At 35.7% G+C, this 22,330-nt stretch overlaps 1 protein-coding gene across 4 annotated transcripts in view; it reads right to left on the bottom strand.

Annotated features, from left to right (window-relative positions):
- The window catches only part of CACNA2D1 (calcium voltage-gated channel auxiliary subunit alpha2delta 1), a 471,141-nt gene that overhangs the window by 170,716 nt on the left and 278,095 nt on the right, over positions 1–22,330 (bottom strand). For all 4 annotated transcript variants that reach the window (XM_090287282.1, XM_090287283.1, XM_090287284.1 and 1 more), the window contains exon 6: positions 6,225–6,354. In XM_090287282.1, coding sequence (XP_090143408.1) covers positions 6,225–6,354 — 130 coding nt within the window. The remainder of the gene's footprint in view (positions 1–6,224; positions 6,355–22,330) is intronic.

Here is a 22,330-nt window from a genome sequence, read left to right as displayed (position 1 = left end):
TTCAACATTGGAAAGAAAAACATTTATACAAAGTCAAAAAATCTTATAGGATATTAAAAAAGGTATACTATGTGAAAATATCTTTTAAAAAATGTATGTTTAGATTTACTTTATGTGTCAGATTTTATGTCAGCATCAAATAGATGTAGATATTAATTATGAACGTGATTTCAAATAAAAAAATAAAGAAAGCAAAATAAAAGAAAATGAAGATTCTCATATGCAAGTATATTATTACCAGCTTCTGTGGATAATCCTGGCTCCCTAATAGTTCCAAGTCAAAATTAACTCAAAAGTAAAATATCTCATAGTGATTAGAAGAACAGTTTGGAATTAGAATTTCTTTGACATCCGACCCCATTTCTTACAAATGTGAATGCTTTTCATTAAAGACTCAATTTCAGGGACTTCCAGGCAAGATGGCAGATGTAGGTAAATGTGATACTTGCCTCCTCCCACAACTGCATCAAAATTACAACTAAATGCAGAAAAATCATCATTCAGAATTACTTGAAATTTGGCTGAATAAAAGTCCTACAAGTAGGGAATTAAAGAAGCCACATCAAGACTCAATAAATGTGTGGAGATGTGGATTGGGCTGGTCACATACCACATGTGGCACATAAAAATTGGTATGGTTATCTCAGCTGAGGAGGTCCTCCCTGAGGACCCCCAGCCCTGGGTCCCAGTGCCAGAGAGAGAAGTCTGCATAAGTTCTGGCTGTGAAAACCAGTGGTGATTGAGGCTGAGGGAAACAGAAGCTTCTGGAATCCCAGGCAGTTCCCCTTAAAGGGCCTACACATGAACTTACTTGGACTCTCAGACTCACTCCCTCTGAGCTCCAGCACTGGGGCTGCAGCTTGAAAGGTACCAGAGATACATGGGGAGGACTGAATTGTCTGGCATCAGGACAAGAACTGAGGGAACAGCTTTCTCCCAGACAGAAGTGCTGGCAAAGGTCAGTGTTCCTTTCCTGAGCCCTCTCCCCACAGGGCTAGAAGGCAGGTGTCATAGCTGAGTCTCTATCAATCTGGCATATACTGTTTGCCCCATCCTGGTGAATTACTGAGGCCCCACATCACCTAACTTTCAGGCCTCCCCAAGCTGTTTGAGTGTATTTTCCATACAAATGGCCTGTCTTGGCTCATGCTTCAGATACTCCTAAAATCTCTCAAATAAGTAGCATTGGGCCTCAGTATGCCTAGTACCTCTCCCTTTGTGATGCCAGGCCCAGCATTAGTAGCAGCCATCTGCAGATTTCTTTGTAGCTTATGTTGGGTGGCCAGGGGCAGAACACAGGCAGTGGCTGACATTGGTCTGCACCTCCCAGGAGTCCTCAGAGCCAGCATGCCCAATGGGCAGCTTCATGTCAAAGCACCATCGCCCAAACACCTCCATAACTAACACCCTTTAGGGAAAAACTCAGTGGGCACCAGAGCCCTGCTGAAGTAAGTCCTACTCTGTGGTGTGGGCCCCTGCACAGCTGAACTTCCTCTGTGGTCAGAGGTCAGTGGTCACAACCAGTCCATGTATCTGATCATCCCGGGGGTAAATCTATCCCGTTGGCATGCCAACAGCAATCGAGGCTCAAAAACAAAAGGAGGATGTATAGCCCACAGTGGGGGCACACCTCAAGTGCCCAGCTTGAGTGATTGGGGCGGCTATGCCACTGGACCCTACAGAACACCTATTATATAAGGTCCCTCTACCAAGCCCAGGAGACACAGCACCTCTACCTAACAGGGAGGCTTCCAATATGAGGAGACAAAGAAACATGGCCCAAATGAAAGATCAGAACAAAACTCCACAAAAAGAACTAAACAAAATGGAGACAAGCAATCTACTAGATGAAGAGTTCAAAACATTTGTTATAAGGATGATCAATGAACTTAAGGAGGACCTCAACAACATAAAAAAAGACCAGTCAGAAGTGAAGGATACACTAACTGAAATGAAGAACAATATACAAGGAATCAAAGTAGAGTAGATAAACCCAAAAATAAAAACAGTGATTTAGAATACAAGGTAGCAGAAAACACCCAATTGGAATAGCAAAAACTATGGCCTGATGAGTCCCATTCTAGGACGACAGCTGGGGAGGGTGAGGGAGCCAGAGGAGGGTTGGGATGTTAGGGTGCAGCAACCCTCATCAGATGCCAGAGCCAGCCCCTCACCCCTAACTTCCGCTGTCTGGGAGGTGGCCTGTGGTCTGGCATTAGGCGCTGGATGTTGAGCAGGTGCTCCTGCCTGTTTACTCCTCACCACCTCTGCATCTGCTGTCCGGAGACTCAGCCCAGCCCCAGGCCCTCCACCTGCTCCTGAGCTCCCACCATCTCCCTGTGATGGCTGAATTTTGTGTACTGTGTCTTGGGTCCAGTATATAAATTGTGAGCAGGGTTCATCTATTTTAAACACAGATGTTTACAAAATAAAGACTATTTCAAACCACCAAAAAATAAAAATAAAAAATAAAAAAGTGGCCTATTGTGGAGATGGAAGGGCTGCTGGCTCTGGCATGGGTGTGACTGCGGTGCAGACTCCTCCCATACCTCCCAGTCTGCTCCCAAGGCCTCAGGCTGCTTTCCTGGCAGCAAAAAACTAAACTATAATTTAAAAAATTTTAAATGAGGACAGAGTAAGAAGTCTATGGAACAACTTCAAGCATACCAACATTTACATCGTGGCAGGGGGTGGGGGTGGGGTGCTGGAAGGAGAAGAGGAAATGCAAGAAATTGAAAACCTCTTTGAAAAAAAATAGCAGAAGACTTCTCCAACTTGGTGAAAGATAGACACAACAGGCAGTGTTCCAGACAAGACAAACCCAAAAAGGACCACACCAACACATCATTATTATAATGCCAAAGGTTAACAACAAGAACAGAATCTTAAATCTTAAAAGAAGCAAGAGAAAAGCTGTTACTTATCTGCAAAGGAGTTTCCATAAGGCAGTCAGCTGATTTCCAAACAGAAACTTTGCAGGATGAAGGATGGACAAGAAGTATGCAAAGTGATGAAAAGAGAGGACCTCCAACCAAGATTGCTCTACCAAGCAAAGCTATCGTTTAGAATCAAAGGAGAGATAAAAACTTCCCAGACAAGAAAAAGCTAATGGAGTTCATCACCGCCAAACCACTTCAGTTTCCCCTTTTTCAAAATTATTTTAATAAAGTTATAGCAAATAAATAAAATATTACATTAAGAAAGCTTAGCATGAATTCAAGCATCTAGTAAACTCAATAAATGGTTATTAATATTATTAATCAGGTCAATGGGATTATAGTGTCTATTGACCTTTGGTATTTGTAAAAATGTATGCACAAGGTAATTTACCAGTCTGGTAAATTATGTTCTAATTAGTTTGGGTTATAGTTATCCATGAAACAAAAAAGAAATATATTTTTCACTCATTTTTGTCTCAAATAGTATTTCATTAAAAAATTAAGCAAAGTAATTTGGTTTTTATATTCTCTGCGTAACCTACTCTTGAAGCAAAATTTTATTCTTGTCTATTTTCAACCTTTTAATAGTTTAACAAAAATATTTCTCTACTATAAATTGGAGGAAAAAAGCAGCTGAAGAACAGTATGAAAAATACCATTTGTGTTATTTCATTAGTTAGTGTCTGCACATAAGAAAAAAAATTCCATAGGTATATGCCTCAAACTATTGACCATGATTAGCTCTAGGAGGAGCTATTGTGGGAGATTGTCACTTTCTATATTAAATATGTATGCAATATTAAATATTTTAGCACCGTGATACATGGCTTTTAGAAGAAGAATGTGTGAAGTAGTTCTGACATCTTTCATTGAGAATTTAATAGAAAATTTGAGGATTTATGGATAATTACTACTGGCCTGACTGAACTTCAAGGAAATTCACCTTAGAGCAGCAAAGAAACTGCTGCTTTCATGAATATAAATGGAAGTGTGTGAACAGCCTCACTAAATATTTTGTATTTCTGAAGGGAGGGAACTGGAGTGAGGATAGAACATTGGAGAAGGGGCAGCTGAGCCTGTGCACCATGAGAGGGCTAAAGGGGTGTGTCTGGTGCTACACTTCCAAGAAAGGAAACTCGAGCTTTCCTCTTCTCCAGTTCCACTAGGGAAGGATGCCCACAACCTGCAAAGAATGGAACTGTGGGTAGGGGGGAAATGAGAAAGGGAGAGGAGAGGAAAACAGTGCAGAGGCAAAAACAACCATCAACTTAAAAGAGGCAATAAAACAGAAACACAATCATAAAAGCTTTCCAACACAACAAAAACATTCAGGTTGGATTTAACTTTGTTCAACATAGTAATACAAGCTGGAAAACAGACATGCTATCCACAGAGTATCGGCAAAAGAATTGTTTTGACTCAAAATTTCTATATCCATTCATCCAGTCTGTTCTTGTAATGTAAATAGAAAAACATACTTTTAGAGTAATAACATTATTACCTTGTGGACATACCCAGAAAACAATAGGTGCTAAAAATTCAAAACAAAATAAGGTGCATGAAATATTTTTTAAGTAAAAAACATGACCACAGATGTCAGTATTGTCTAAATATTTTCTATACTAGTTAAAAAATATCATTCCAAATATCAAATAATTCTTCAATAAAAAACAACATGGCCAGAGTTTAAAAATAACTTGAATCTAAATTCAGGTAATTTCTAAAATGATTTACAATTAATAGGGCAAATTGGATTGTAAAGAAGTCAGATTATATTTAATTCTCATGGCACCCCAAAAACTACCTAGATAGACCATTTTACATCTATTACACATAAAGAAATAGCACATATTTAATATCTTAAAGGAATTGATAGAAAGAAAACAATATGCACTTTTTACATTAAAAAAAAGAAAAATATTTTAACAAGCGAAATTTATGTTATGCAAAGAAACATAACTAAAATTCCCCTTTAAACAATAACAAAAATCTCACAATGAATCCAAAAAATACAAAAGTTAGTTTGTAATATTAGTTCCTATGCTTAATCTTGTGTCTAAATAAACTTTAATTGTAATTAATAGTAACAATATCAGCGTCGTAATGCAATCTTAAATATATTAAATAAATATATTAACTTACTTAATCCTCAAATGCATTTTTGGGTTAGTAATCTCACCCCCATTTTACAGGTGAAAAAATGCTTGCCCAGAATGTAAAAGGATGTCCCTAAGAAAACAATATTGCTAAAATTCTGATTTGAATTCAGGCCATCTGGCTCCAGAACTCTGCAGCCCTGGATACACTCTGGATACCCAATACACCCCAGAGGCTTTCTAATTAAGGGAAAGGCAAGAAACATACTTTAAAAAATGTCAACTGATTCTTTCTCCTTACAACTGTATGTGAGGAGGCCAGGTATGAGGGGGATGGAAGTAAGCGGGCTGGAGAATAAATAACATGGAAAGCAGAGCTATGGATAGAACAAAGACCCTGCTTCCTGAGTCACAGCTAGTCCTGGTAGATGACTGGGCTGTGCTCCTGGTTAGAATTGTCTGGCTCTCCCTTAATGAGATTCAGATGTTTCAGAGACGAACCCCCCCCCCCCCATCACCGACACAGCTTCCTCCCCTGTGTCTTCCTGAACAACTCACTCCCCTCCCCTCCTCCTCACAGTGAAGCCTTCTCAATCAAACCGTCCAGTTAGTGGCTTTCTGCTCCCTTAGATCTGTTGTTTATTCCTTTCCCCAACACTTCTTTTTATCTTGAGCCCACAATATATTGAGAGGAAGGTATCTCTGACCTCTTTCCTAAGGTAAGACAGAGAAACAGAGTGAGAGACTGAAAAGCCTGATAGGCTGTGGTAAGAACTGGAGAGTCTAAAATATATGTGCATCTCTCTTCTTTTACCAATTTGTATGTTTGTGTAAGAATATCTGCATGTCCTCACTTGTGCTACATAGTTTTGATTTTTAAAGAATATATCTCTTAATCATTAAGTTTTTGATGTCAACTGGGAAGGCAGAATTATTTACTGAACAATAGAGTAGAAGAACAGCTTCACGGATGCAGACTCTCCTACAAACATCTATCTAGTGAGGCCATCTGGAACATAAATAGCTCATGAAAATCAAGTTTCTTCTTTTGCACAAATCACAGTTTACCACAGACTCTTAAATGACATGTAAACAACAGTATCCCATTAGCTCCTTTTTTGAAACAGAAACGGCACCCATAAGATAGCTAGGAACAAAGCATTTGAACAGTTCACATTCTTTTACTTACAGCCCTCATAGATGTCGGTGGGAATATGGACTGCTGCATGCTGATAGGATACCTGTCGCCCAAAATTAGCGTCCTCAATAAACACGGGTTTTATCCTCTGGCTGCCCGGCTCACTGTCATTTTTTTCAGGCTTTATAGGAAAAGATGGACAACAAAGAGAACGTTAAAACTCATGTAACATAGATATTCTCACATTCACGTCATTTGCCAAATGCATATTCTTCAAAAAAGGAACTAAAGGAACACTTTAAAATATAGTACCATGATGGCAACAGATTTATTCATACTCTAACCTAACTTCTCTCCTTATTTCTTCAATGGTGGAGTCACTCCTCAGGGACATCCTGTCACAACCACAGCTTTCCAACATCCAGCACTTATTAAAATGTATATTTAAAGAACGGGATAAGTGTCCTCATTTTTTTCTTGTTATTTTTATTAAATTTATTGGGGTGACATTGGTTAATAGAGATCACATAGATTTCAGGATAGGGGTCTTTACATACAAGCAAATTAAAACTATCCCCTTGGATGAAATTTTAGTTTTATGTTACCAAATTTATATTATGCAGTAGAGGATAATGCTGGGTTTGACAACTAATGGTGCTCATGACTGCAAAAAGATAGCAAGAAAAGATTATTTTATGCCTGGCCTCCTTGACCTTTGCATGTTTCCCAGGTGAATGGCATATTGTTTAAAAAAAGAGTATATACTAGAACAGATCTATTAACTCTAAGTACAATTAAATCCTAAATTGAACAATATGTCTCCCAAGGTAGGAGCCAAGATCCAATCAATAATGGTTCAGAAAAATCCCACAGGATTTTAAGGTTGAAGATTCATTTTGTTTCTTTGAACTATGCCTTTGATACTGAATTACCTGTTGCCCTCCTCCAGCAAGATACATCCTAAGAATCTCATCCATTTATTCAAAATGCATCTCTAGATCAATTGTTTTTGGCTAATTATGTTAAACTTAATTTTTTTTCAGTTCAAATATAGCTATTTTAACTCTTCCCTAACTACTTTCTGTCATTAAATTCAGACCTACATTACCAACTCATTCATTTTAGAGACTAATGTTCTCCATATTCCCAAGGTAACCTCCTCAAAACAAAACTAAAAGAAAATGACAACATTTGACTATTTTGGCAGCACACTGTAGTAATGCAAATGATAAATAACAGAAAAGACTTAAGTGGACAACCAGTTTCACAAGGAGTCTGGGAGAATGTGCAGCAACATAAAGTCAGCAGGTCTATAAAGAAGTGATAGTGTTTGACTTTCCACATGGCTCTGAAAATTCATATGGTCAGATAACACATTAGTATCTTGAGGTATTTTAACACCTTTCTACACACAAACACACACACATATGTATTTTTTTCTCTAGAGAACTGCAAGACAGAAATATTTAGATGCGAATATGAGCAACAGGGTTTATTTCTTTAGCAATGGCTTCTAAAGCTATAGGTCTGACCAATCATTAGGTAATAAAATCAATTTAATATTTCCTGACCAAATCATTTTTAAATGGAACATGAAGGAAAGAAATATGAAAATATACTCTACATAAGGGAGAGAACTATATTGTGAAATCTGTGGTTTCATTAGGACTCTGAGTGTGCACATACATGTATGTGTGATTTGAAGTGTAACAGTTGTCATTGATAAAAATATTTGAAAAGAGATCATTTTTTATTTATATGAAAACCACAAAGGTATCATTTTTCCTCCATTAACAAACTGAATATGCAAAATAACAAAACAGTAGTGTTGAATGTCTAAAATTTAGCAACATATCTGTGAAAAATCACAAATTATACTCATCTAAAACATATTAAGTGTAATGTGAAGGACAAGAAAGAAGTGAAGATTACAAGGAAGAGAAACTGTAGAGCAAAAATCAATGCTTAACCTACTACACGTGCCTTGATTACAATTGTTAATAAAGGAAAGAATGAAAATGATAACTGGGATTTTGTCTTGAGTTCAACTGAATTTTAATACACTTTAAAATTCACCCTCTATTCTATGGTCGTCTATTCCTGGGCACTACTGACTGGAATAAGAGAAAGGCATGTTAAGCCAAACTATTTTCATTAATAACATGGATATAAAAAGTTCCAACTAATAGATATCATTATTCTCAGCTGCAAACATTCAGAATTAATGAAAAGCCTCAACATTTCTTTTAAAGCAGTGGTTTCTCAAAGTGTGGTCCTTGGAGAAGCAGCATCAGCATCTGCAGAAACTTTAGAATGCAGGCTCTCAGGCCCCACTCAGGACATAGTCAATCAGAAAGACCATGGTCAGGGTTGGGGGTGGAGAGCTGAACAATCTGTAGTTTAACAGATCCTACAGGTGATTCTGATAAACACTAAAATTGGAAGCAGAGAGTTTTAAACCATCCATGGTTTAAATTAGGCATACATTTTTATTTAGTAGAACTACTCATGAAAAAAAAATGGTATTGATTAGTAGTAAGCATTTGAATAGGTACTAAACTTCTCACCCTCCATGTATAAGACAGTTTTAGTACAACCACACATGCACATGGTAATATGGCAAGTAATATCTGTCAAATGATACTTCAAAAGACAACAGTCCCTTATTGCACCCTAGGGGTTAGCTCCATCCTGAAATAAATTGGGAAAATGCTGCCTGTTATATTCTTCTACTAAGAGAATATAAGAAAGCACATTGGCATATCAAAGGCTCTGAAATAAGCTTCACTCTAAAAACTGTTTAACACAGTGTTCTCAAACTTATACAACTTTGACACTTTTTTCAAAAGATAACATCTATTACAAAGAACATGATGGTACTTACAAAATGTTGTGAAAAGGCATAGTGGAAAGTGTAGATGTCAGGAAATGTGGTTCTACTCCGTTGCATTAAAAACAACTTTTTCTTGGGTCAGTTAATTGTTCTCTGGGTACCTGTTTTTTGACTACAGGGTGATCCTGACCCTTGAAACAATGAGAATGACCTGGGAGCCGCCTCTCCCACCAATAGAGCAGTGTATCACAAGGTGGAGAATGTCTTTTGAAAGAATCTCTCAGTTGATTGGAATATTCACTCCTATCTTAAGAACCCTCAAACTAAACAATCTATGAAGTTATTTTTATAGAAAATATAGTTCCATTTCTATAATTTTAGAAAATAACACATTTCTGTAAGCACATCTTTTCCAGAAATCCAATTCACATCTATTTCTAGCAAATTGTAAATAGATGAAAAGTAGAAAAATTAGATGGTAATAGACTGACCAACAGAAAGACAGTGAACTAAACATATGAATTAGGGTTAGGAATATGTGGAAATGTGCAAATATTTCATTCATTCACTTACTCAAAAAATATTTAGTTGGTAAAGAGAAGAATTTATTGATATTAACTTTTATAGAAGTGCCACTTAATACCTAAATCTGGAAACAAATTAAATGTCCAACAATAGTAAAATGGTCACAATAATGACAGAGTGATATTGAGAATCAGAGAAGGAAAACTCTGACTCCAAAAAACCTCCGCTGCCTTGCGGCATACCTCTTCAGGGGAAAGGCTAAGGGAGTAAACCCTGACAGAAAATCCGGAGCCGGAGTCCCTAAGGCAACACCGGCAACTCCTGCGGCGCACCTGAAGCCAAGCTGTATTGACTCCGTCTTTCCCTTGGACCCTTCAGCTGCGAAGAGAGGGGGGGGTCTGCTGCATGGGCAACAGCAGACCCTCCATATCACCCTGCCCAGGCTCTGTAGCTTCAGCTTCACTGGAGAGGACACTCCAGCGTCATCGTAAGATGTCGATTCAACACGGGAGGAGACAGATACCGTGTCACTCCCGAGTCGGACTGCACAGCCATTCTCGGCGGTGCAGAAAGACTCTTAAGAAGCTACACCATCGTCTCTCGAGACGGACGGCTGCCGACGACGACGATATTGAGAATATACATATCTGCTATATTTGTATAAAATTATTCAAACTTTAAATAGCAAATGTTAAGCAAAAATAAAAAAGGGCTTATTTATCTTGAGAAGAAAAACAGGTAAAGGAATATATGCATAAGTGAGTACATAGTAAATAGTATGTTTTGTAGTTATGAGATATAACTATTTGTGTGCTTTTGATTTTTACCATAATACAAGAAGAATGCATTATATTTTCAACAGAAAAATATTAATTTTTTAAAGTCCTTTCTGGAGTTCTATTAAACATTATATGATTATCTTACTTTGATGAAAGTTGCTTATATTTTCTCTGGATCCTCTCATGCCTAAAAATTACAATTTTAAAAATACTTATTTCAATGTATTTTATTGAGTTTTTTTCACTTTTAAATCACCATAGGAAGGGCTTTTAGAAATAATATTAAAATAATGTACTTCTTAACTTGTATAATCTCGTATCAAGACTAGTTTTAGGGAATCTGGTGAAGATGGCAGTGTAGGCAGACATGGCTCACCTCTTCGCACAGCCACATCAAAATTACAATTAAAATACAGAACAACCATCACTCAGGACCATCAGAAATCAAGTTGAATGGAAGTCTGACAACTATGGAATTAAAGAAACCACATCCATCAAGACAGGTAGGAAGGATGCAGACACGGACCTGGCTAGTCCCTCACCCACGTGTGGTGGATAAAAATTCGGGAGGGATAATCTTGGGAGTAAGGAATCCCAACCCCATACCAGGCCTCCTCAGCCCAGGGTTCTACTGCCAGGAAGATTAGTCCCCACAGGTTCTGGCTGCAAAAACCACTGGGGTTTGAGTCAGTGGAAGAAGATGCTGGAGCTCCAAGCAGTTCCTCTTACAGAACCCACACATGGACTCAACTACTCAGATTCACTCCCTCTGAGCTCCAGCACTGGGGTAGCAGCTTGAAAGGCACCAGTGGCATACAGGGAGAAACTGAAGTGTCTGGCAATATGGTGAGCACAGGCCATTGTTTCTTTGCTAAACCCTCCCAGCACAGAGCCATAAGCAAGCTGGTGCCATATCTGAGACTCCATCAACCTGGCTAACACTTCTTGACCCACCTTGGAGATCCCCAGAGAAATCTGTGCCACGCAATTTACAGACCCACCGAAGCTGTCTTTCCATATGAATGCTGGTCTTGCCTCATGCTTCACAACTTCCTAAACCCTATCAAACAAGCAACAGTTGGCCTGAGTGAGTTCAAGACCCAACCCTACCAGCAGCCAGCTTAGATTCACAACTTGGCTTCACCTGGGAATCTCCAAGCCCAACAAGTAGCAGCCATCTCAGACTGCTTTACAGCTTAGGCAGGGTGGCCCCAGGCAAAACACAGGTGGGAACTGACCTTGGCCTGTACCACCTGGAAAACCCCAGGGCCTGCACACCCAGTGGGCAGCTAGACACCACATCGGGGCAACACCACCCTTTCCCCACATAGCTTATCCTCCACAGCAGGCGGAGATTGGTGATCAGTGGTTAAAGCCAGTCCGTGCAGCTGACTGGCTTGGGTAAATCTCTGACATTGATCCGCCAACAGCAACCAAGGCTCAACTACAAGAGTGGGGTGCACTCAACCCACATGAAGGGTGCATCTTAAGTACCCAGGTTGGGTGATAGGAGAGGCTGTGCCACTGGATCCTACATGACACCTACTACATTAGGCCATACTACCAGGGCATAAAGTCACAGCAGCTCTACCTAATACACAGAAACAACACAGGGAGGCTGCCAAATTGAGGGGAAAAAAATATATGGCCCAAATGAAAGAACAGAACACAACCCAAGAAAAAGAACTAAATGAAAGGGAGATAGCCTACCTATTAGATGAAGAGTTCAAAACACTGGTGATCAGGATGCTCAGAGAAATGACTGAGTATGGCCATGAAAGAAAGAAGTGAAGGTTACACAAAGTGAAATAAAGAAAAATATACAGGGAACCAACAGAGATGAGAAGGAAGCTGGGGTTCAAATCAATGATTTGGGACAAAAGGAAGAAATAAACATTCATCTGAAAGAGAAAGAAAGACAAGAAATGAAAAAAAAAAAAAAATGAGGAGAGGATTAGGAGACTCTGGGACTACTTTAAACATGCCAACATCCAAATCACAGGGGTTCCAGAAGGAGAAGAGGAAGAGCAAGAAAGACATTGAAAAATTATTTGAAAAATTATTTTAAAAAATAATGAAAGAAAACTTCCCTAATTTGACGAAGGAAATAAACATACAAGACCAGGAAGCACAGAGAGCCCCAAACAAGCTAGACCCAAAGAGGACCACACCAAGATGCATCATAATTAAAGTGCCAAAGGTTAAAAATAAAGAGAGAATCTTAAAAGTAGCAAGAGAAAAGAAGAGGGTTACCTGATTTCTCAAAAGAAATTTTGCAGGCAAGAAGGTGCTGGCAATAAGTATTTGTGTGATGAAAAGCAAGGACCTACAACCAAGATTACTCTATCCAGCAAAGCTATCATTTAGAATGGACAGGCAGATGAAGTGCTTCCCAGACAAGGTAAAGCTAAAGGAGTTCATCATCACTAAGCCATTATTAAATTAAATGTTAAAGGGACTTGTTTAAGAAAAAGAAGATCAAAACTATGAGCATTAAAATGAAAAAAAAAAAAAAAAAGAACAACTCACAACTATCAACAACTAAATCTAAAAAATAAAAACAATAACAAAAACAAACTCAGCAAACAACCAAAATAGAAACAGAATCATAGGGATGGAGATCATTTAGAGAGTGTATAATCTAGCAGAGGAAAGGAGAAGAAAGAGGGAAATAGTGCAGGGATTAAGAAGCATAATTGGTAGCAACAAAATAGACAGGAGGATGTTAAAAATAGTATAGGAAAGGGTGAAGCCAAAGAACTTACATGCATGACCCATGGACATGAACTAAGGGGGAGGGAATTGCTGGAAGGAAGGCAGATACTGGGCAGAGGGTGGAAAAGGGAAAAACAGGGACAACTGTAACAGCATAATCAATAAAATATACTTTAAAGTAATTTTTAAAAAGACTGGTTTAAAAGTGCAGCTGTTAAATATATTAAGAAAAACTAATACGGTTATTCTCCATGGTCCTCCATTTTATATACAGTCTCTGTAAATTAAAATAATTTCATGAAAATATCAGAATTTTAAATGTAAATCACTTATTTTCTTAAACTTATAGAATTATTGTTTCTGATGCTATTATAATCCATTACTTTACCTATATTAATATGTTATGTCATTATATAGTATTATTAAAACACAGGATATATGGACACAAAGGAATTGATTGATAAAAGGAATTTGGGGAAAAGCTACTTATCATACATCATTTAATGTATAAATTAGAACTTTAAAATAAATGCTTCCCCTAGAATTAAGATTTTCTTGTTTAAGTTATATTCCTTTTTATCATCTTTCCCCACAATATCTCTTCTGAACTCTCCAGACCACCCTATATAAATGTGTACAAAGAGACTGAGCAGATTGATTCTCAAAAGTATTCAAGTGCATTTGGTAAAACACATAAGTGAAACATGAGAAGACTGTTTCTCAGACTGTTCGTCTCAATATAATTTCAGTTATTAAATAATAGATTAGATCACTCAGAGACAGAGGTACTGGCCAATGTTGGATGGATAGGTCATTCAATTTTACAAGCAATACATATTAGCAAATTTAATTTGGAAAATCACAATGACAAGTCTGTGACAGAGAAAAGGCTCTTGCATATTTAATATAGTTATCTCAAAGTAAACACTTATTATTTAAATCTATAAAAACATGTTTTTAATATTTTACTTTTTCATGTTATTAACTTGAAATGATTTCTATGGAAAGTAAAATGTTCAGAAATTAGAAGTTTATATATTTTACTTAAATTTCAATCAAAACTAGTTTAATCACATTGTACAATTCAGATTAAACGTGCTCACTGAGAAACTTGACTCACCATCATACTGTGGCTGGGTTTATCTCACCTTGCTCTCTATTATTTTTGTGACCCACAAATCTATGAGGAAATTAGCTGACACTAAACAAGAATGGGTCACTGAGACCTTCAATGGAAGTATTAAAATTGGTACTTCTATCTCACTAATGAAGTTAAATAAATGAGCTCTTGTGAAATGAGCCAAATTCTTCAATAACTAGAGGCCATAGCTCTGAATACAATTCTACAGTACATATGTGTGTGCATTTTAAAATTTCCACCTCTAAAACATCATTTTCTTTTTTACAATGATTACAAATTATTTACATCAGAACCTTGCCATCACTCTATGAATTAAAAAGTTATGTTGCCTCTGTAACCACTAGTTCCTCACTGGAATCTAAGCTTTCTGTGATGCTCCATTAGTTAAGGCTGGTTCCAGTTCTGATTCCTACAGAGAAAAGCCCCCTTTTTACTAAATTACTTGTATCAATTAGAAATGGAAAGTCACCAAAGCAGCTGCAGCTGGCCATGCCCAATTAATGAATAATGGATAGATGTAAAAAGCTACTGAGCCTTCATCCAGCCATAGTTGTTCTGGTTAGGTTGTAGGCCAAGCTGGGATATTAAATAATGGATCCAGTTATCTTATACAACGGCAATGAGAACACTGTTGAGTCACCTGAGTTAATTAGTTTAAGTTGCTATTTTCTCTTTACAATGATATGACTCAGAAGTATTGAGCAGATGAAGAGAATTAGAAGGAAAATATGAGTCGGGTGATACTAAATAAATTATACGCTAAGGACTTAACTAATTGTACTTTTGCATTACTAAATTATAACAACAATAAGAAAATCTTAAATTATGAACTTAACACACATTATTGTTACAAAACATGAGTTTAGCTAAGCATGTTTGATAAAGAAATCAATTTTTTAAATTAATTCAGAATATTTCTTCAGTTCTTCAGGTAATTAAAATGGTATAACTCTTTAGATACACTTTGTGGAAAAATGATAGAATTAATTCTTTAGAGGCAATTTATTTAACATATTAAGCATGTTTTACAGTTAACGTGAAAGGTAAATTAATAACATTAGTGATCAAAAGAAAATTGCAGAAATAATTCTAGTTCCTAAGGATTAGATTCACTAGTAAGCCTCCATGTATTGTTCTACTAGTAATGGGGATAAAGGGGAACAATAAGCAGCTGAAACTGTGCAATAACTTAAAGAAAGATAGAAAGTTAAATACTGTGGGAAATATTAAAGCAAAAATATATACATCTTCTAAATATGACAAAGACAAGCATGAATGTGAAACACATAACAACTAAATTAAGTCAGAAGTGATCACAGCAATAACTTGTTTATTAAATTAAATTTAAAAGCAAAAATAAATAATTCTCAAATAAAATATATTGAAGTTGCTGGTAATAATTATAATAACATTTTTTAAAAATTGGAATACACTATCTGAGAACATTGAGTTTGCATGATGAAAGAATCACCTGTCCCAGGACCTAGCACATAGTAAGAATGAGGGCCATTAGAATCACCATACAGGTAAGTATGAAGACAAGAAGAGTTGGGCTGCAATTTTCAAATCATTAGCATTGGAAAGGGATATAGTATTTGAAAATATACACATTTTTAAAATAAATATGTAACCTAAATTTTTGGGAAAAGTTGATAGGGTATTTCTCTCTACCAAGAGATTGTGAAATCGTGACTTGAATTTGAAAAGCATTATATGGTTTCAAATAATCTAAAAGTTCAATAAAGCACACCTTCATGGAAACCATCTAGTATTACATATATTATAGTATAAAAGAAAAACCCTTAAATGAGGCCATTCTATTTCTAAAATTTTAAAAGCAAATTATAACTATAAATAGTATGATAGACAAATACACTTTTCAAAATACTGTCAGAACAAAAATGATTAAAAAAAATACTTTTCAAGATGAAAAGAGCAATTATTTTCCCTTAACATCCAAGGCAAAGACTAGATAATGTCATACAACTAAGGTATAGTCCAAGGCCCGGACTCCAGGATGCCAAGATCCCACCATACTTACAATGAAACGAAAACCTCTCTATGGCAAGCTTGTAAGATTCCCTCTGATCTATTTTCTGTCTGACTACTTACTCATCCAGATCTCCCATTCTCCTTCTTGTTGCTCATTATGTTCCTGCCTCAGTGGCCTCTTTTCTGCTCCTTAAACACCTCATGCTCTTCTGATTTAGACTGCTTTGTACTCACTGTGCCCTTTGCGTGGTCTACTTTCATAGCACCAATTTCTTCTTCAGGTTTCAGTTGAAAAATACTGTCTTGGACATTTCCCCATCTAAATGATCTCTCATGGAATCATGAAAATATCACCCTATTTACTATGCCCAGAGCTCTACTCTACTCTAGTTACCTAACTTTTTACTGGCCCGTGTTGGTTGTCTTACTACACTAAAATTAAGCTCCTTGAGGGCAAGAGACACCATTGACACCATTCAGTTGTACCCTGGCACCTAGCATATCACTCAACACTGTGTTTGCTTGCCCTGTTAATATCACTTGTTGATTGACTAAATAAAGGTGAATCCATGTTTTCTGGTCCCCAAACTAAGACTCTTTTCTAGGAAAAACACTGGAAGCAATTTGGTAAATGGACAGAGTGCATCAGTCAAGAACGTAGGATCTCGATCTCATTTCAACTCTACGAATCCTTGTGATGTCTTCTCAGATATTTTTTTCTTAAATAAGAAACAGTGGGAAACAAGATCTATAAGTTTCCTTCTAGCTCTAAACATTCTAATTCTGAAATGTATAAACTTTAACTTAAAGAAAATAGTCTACAAAGCATTTTTTAATGTCAAACAACTGCAAGAACATTTAAATGGTGAAATGTTGGTATAAAGAAGCATTTATAAAAAAATGTTTCTTGATATCCAGACCCCTTTGCCCCTGCAAATTTACATTTTAATTTAGAGCAATATAATTGTAGCATAAAGCTACAGATATCAACCAAACATATCATCTGGAGGTACATGCAAATTAAAATTTTAATTAGGCTTTTCTTCTCAATTTCACAAGAATTATTCTTTCAGTTATATCACTGAGTGATAATCAAGTCTATTTTTGAGATGATCTTAAATAACAAGAAATACACCATGTGTCAGTGGTCTTGAAAAGAATTCATTGCAAGGTTGAAAGAAAACAGAACATATTTATTGCTAGCAAGTGAAGTAAGAAAAAAAAAAGAAAGTTTGCTAATATGTACAATAGGGGCTGACATCGGCACTCCCCCTCCTCCCACCTTACCGTGTGAGAGCTGATTTCGAGTCCTGTTACACGCCAGCACCCAGGAGAAAGTGGAAAGCCCACACCCTAACAAGCTGGCAGCTGCCTTCTCAAATGTACAATTGCTTTCAGTGTACTATTCTATGCCTTATGTGAAATTCACATATTCTCTTTTCTGGTTTACCCTATTTCATATGAGGCAGTAGCTTTAAAAAGTATCTGCAAATTAATGATTAAAGATGAATTCTGGCAATGGAAGTTGCACTGAACAGAGATGATGTTTCTCCTTATTCCCAGCATTAGCTCTTCTTCATCCTCATTACAAGATTAAAAACAGTGATTTCATTATTTTAATTAGGCAAATTGGTCAAAAAATTAAAATTATCAAGACTACTTTAAATACAACTTATATTTACTATTGGTAATGTGTTCATAGGGCCTATTGAGATTTTTTCCAATGGTAATATAAAGTCATCATAAGTATAAAGGCATTTAGTAATAGCATCCAAGAAAACCTTTACACTTCTAGTGATTTTAATGTCCTATGTCACTTTAAACCAATGCTTTGTAAAATTTTCATAAACAAAGATTTAGAAGTCTCTTTTCGGGTTTTTCAACATATTAATTCAATAGTAAATATATAGAATTTATAAGTAAATATTCTTATAGAAGGAAGTGCATTTTTTAAATTGATATGCATGTGCAAGCAAAAAAAAAAAAAAAAAAAGGTTGAAGATACTGTTCAGAAGAATCCAGTGTCCTTCTCTGTACAACATAGGGTGAATTTATAATGCCCATATAATGCACTGAATTTTCCAAACTTAATGAATATTTGTTGAGTTCTAAATAAATATGCCATATACTACTTCTGGAAAGAAAGAACTGGATGTGGGATCTACAAGAGAATTATTCATGCAAAAAAAAAAAAGCAGGAATCAATGTTTAAATTATCCTTACAAAGCAAAAATGTGCCCAAATGCAGAAAGCATTAAAAAATACCTAAATAGACTGAAAGATTTTAAAAGCCCCCAAATGCGTAAGGCAGAATTTCTAGAAAAAATTTTGAATCTAATCTCATCTTTATTTTTGATTAGTTTTATAGGGTTTTTATCTCAATGACTCCTGATGTTTCACACAGGAGTGCATGTATTAATTTTAAGGTATCTATGGTGAATATCACTGGAAATAGTGGATCCAGTCAGTGGATATTATGTTTGAAATTAACAATTTTTTTAATCATAGAGATTTTATTTTACCTACTGCAAATCACTGACAAGGATGAAGCTGGCTGGATAAAATATAAGCCAAATATCACAATTAAATATGGACAGAAAATGGGTAGGAAATCAATTAAATTTTAAATCAAAACTGTCTCCAGAACTTTTAACCTTCAGTCTTGATTTATAATAGCTCGTTACAAGGCCCTCTCCCATCCCCATGGGAACCACGGCACAGCACTGCAGACACACTACTCCTGCCGTGGACCTCACTGACTGCACTGCACTCAATTCCCTGCACTGTCAAATACCTAGTTGTGTTTTCAGCTCATTAAGTTTTACTTATCTTACCTGAAAATCATTAAAATAATAGTACGTGTTACAAAAGATTAGTGTGAACTTTAAATGATACATTGCATATACTGTAAAGCATTTACTGCCTACTAAAGAATAAGTATATATATAACTATTATCGTAATCTAATCCAAACATATATCATTCAAAATATTTAAGCCATTTCTTTTAGATGCACGCACACAAAAGCAACTCTGATTAAACCAGAGTTATTATACAGCAGCGATTAATAGTTCATCTCTATGCCATCACTAGCTGAGCATTCAACATCAGTCATTCACAGAGCCTTAAATAAAGGCTACAAACTACAAGATAGTAAAAAAACAAAAATTTTAAGTCAGAAAAAAATTAAACTTTGATACATTTTTTTTAAATAATTAGAATAGGCGTCATCACTGATGCATATCCCTTCTATAACCAGATTTATTTATTTATATAAAGTAAAATAAAATCATGGAAGATTGGGCTTTTAAAAGACATTTAGTTAGGAAATTATGTTAGAATTAAATTTAAGGTAGACAAGACCCTGCTAAGAAAATAAATAGCAACATAAATATGCAAGAGAATTCAGCAAATTAGCAAAAAGTCCCAGACAGGTCAAAGTTTTAACATAATCAATAAAATAAAATGTAGCAAATAAATCAACTCAATGTATCGACGTGGGAATTCAAAGTTAGATTTATTTCATTTGGATTTTAGTCAGAAGCATAGATCTTGGAATTAGGTTAATAAGAGTTTGTAATGATCTGCACTCCTTTTGCTTGCTTTGGGAATTAATAGCGCAGCTTGCTGACACACAGCTCAAACCTTCTGAGAATGCACTTCACTGAACTTGAGGGAACATAAGGACTTACCGAGATAGAGGTTTCTAAAACATTAAGCCAAGAACCTAAAGGAATTTCGAAACTAAGTAAAACATAAATGTGGAATTACATAAATAATTGTTACATAAATAGCTTTTTTCCATTTTATTTTGACATTTAATTTTTCTTTCAAATATAGATATATAAAACCTACAATGATATCTAGACATATTTCATTTTAGTCTAAATGTTTTTTGAAGATTCTACTCTGATTTTTATTTTTATTTTTTGCATGGTCTTAAGATCTTTACACAAATGCTGAAATTATATTCATAAGAATAAAATGAAAAATAGTTCCATCTATTACCCTTTTGTTATTGTTAACACACACACACAAACACACTCCATTTTGAGCTAAATTCACTTCAAATCAATCTTAAATTTATTGTAGTAGTATTAGTAATCATTATTTTTAAAAATATACTTAACATTTCTTGATTACCATCCAAGAGACAGGAAATGTTCTAAATACTTTATATGTATTAACAAATTTAATTTTCATAGTAACTGTATGAGATAGGTACTACTATGACCTTTACTTTCCAGATCAAAACTGTGAAGCACAGAGAGTTATGTAATTGGGCCAATATCATCCAGCTAGAAAATGGCAGAGGCGGGATTCAGGTCCAGCAGTGGCACTCTAGAATACAGTCTCTTAACTATCACACTCTACTATTTCCTCTGTTTAACAATGTATAGAGTGATTATACATGTATGTCTTCATGTTATTATTTAGGGGAAATAGTTGTATCCTAACGTATATAGAAGTAAAATGTAGTATTTCTAATTTACCTTGAAATACTGAAGCAAATAATAGGTGAAACAATTATGAAAACTCATTATATCACTTTCTCTACTGTATATTTAAAATATTTTTCCTGATAAAAAGTTTTAAAAAATCTTACATTGGAACATTATAAACATTATACCCATTTTCATATTATAGCCTCACTGGAAATAAAATTCAACAGCTATTATTTACCTTAACCATATGCTGAATCAAAAAGACCTTCGGTGTGATGGAGTAATAGAATAAACCTGATTTCATGTTTCATGGAGATTCATAATAGCTTTGCTTTTCAGATCTGTCCAGACTGAAAACCAAATATCCTGACCTAATATCACCTGCAGTAATATAAAATAAATGTTCTAACTCTGCTACTTATTCCCAGCATGAATCAGTTAGAGATAAAAGGGAAGCCGCATTGTCCGTTTTGATATTATTCAATCCTCATGACCACTGAAGGTCGAGGAAGGGCAGATGAGAGATGAGGAAACAATGTCCTCTGCCGCTGCTTTCTTCTGCAGCCTGCCTCGGTACATGAATGAAAAAAATGTTTATACTAAAAATTAATTCGAGTGTAGTCCATAATCAAAGCCAGCTTTGCCATTCCTCTCTTAACTTTGTTTCCATCCCACCTTGAAACAAAACCAACATATTCATTTCCGCCATGATTGCAAGCAATTTCCTGTTTACTACGCAAACAGAACTCCACTTTGAAAGGTGAACAAATCTTCATAGATGCTGTGTAAGTAATTTAGGTGTTGAAATACAAACACCTACCCACTTTAACAAGCATGATGCTCAACAATGGCTCTAAACAATTAAAGAGAGAAAGTAAAATCCTTACCTCAAATTGCTAAACATTTAATATAGATTATCTCTGTATCAAATACTATAATGTAAGGTATTATATACCATTAAAGCTAGAAATGTGTAAAAAGTTGTTTAGAACACCCAAAGGAAGGAAATACTATTTGCTACCTAGGAAAACCAATGAAGGCTTCATGAGGAGGTAGTATTTGAATTGTTTTTTAAATAATTAACACGCGATTAGAAAATTGTAGGATACCATGATCAGGTAATCAGAAGAGAGACTTCTAACATTAACCAGCACACTGAACACCAGAATAATCACTTTAAATTCCTAGTATGGGTTTGTACCTTATATCCTTCCATGGAAGTTGTGGCTCACCAAACAATTTAGCCCAGCTATATATGCACTTTTTAAGTGTCAAGGGGAAAACTTGTCTAAAAGACTATAGTCATAATCATTATATTAACAATACTAAGGGGCATTAATTCTACCCCTTACTTCAGCCACTGCTTTAGCTAAAGCTTACTGTCACTATTTTTATACACACAAGGTGAACATAAATAGCATTGATCTCAGTAGAGTAGCAGAGATATTATAAAATGCTTCTGAAAAATTGTCTTGTATCCAAGTCCTTGAAAAGTTTACAGCCTCAGAGATCCCCACAAACTGACTTATGCTGATGGAGCTAACACAAAGTTTATACTCCAAAGGAATAATTGATCAGCTTTAAATATTTGTTTGACCTTTAACTAAAGCCATGTATCATCATTTTAATGAAGAAAATCAACAGATTGCACTTAAATATAACATTCTTTATATTCAAATCTTTTTTTAAAAGATTTTATTTATTTATTTTTAGAAAGAGGGGAAGGGA

Source organism: Furipterus horrens, unplaced genomic scaffold (assembly GCF_987537825.1).
Source record: "Furipterus horrens unplaced genomic scaffold, mFurHor1.1.pri manual_scaffold_9, whole genome shotgun sequence".
Classification (NCBI taxonomy): Eukaryota; Metazoa; Chordata; class Mammalia; order Chiroptera; family Furipteridae; genus Furipterus; species Furipterus horrens.
Note: the sequence above shows the minus strand (reverse complement) of the source record. Positions and strands in the feature narration are given on the sequence as shown.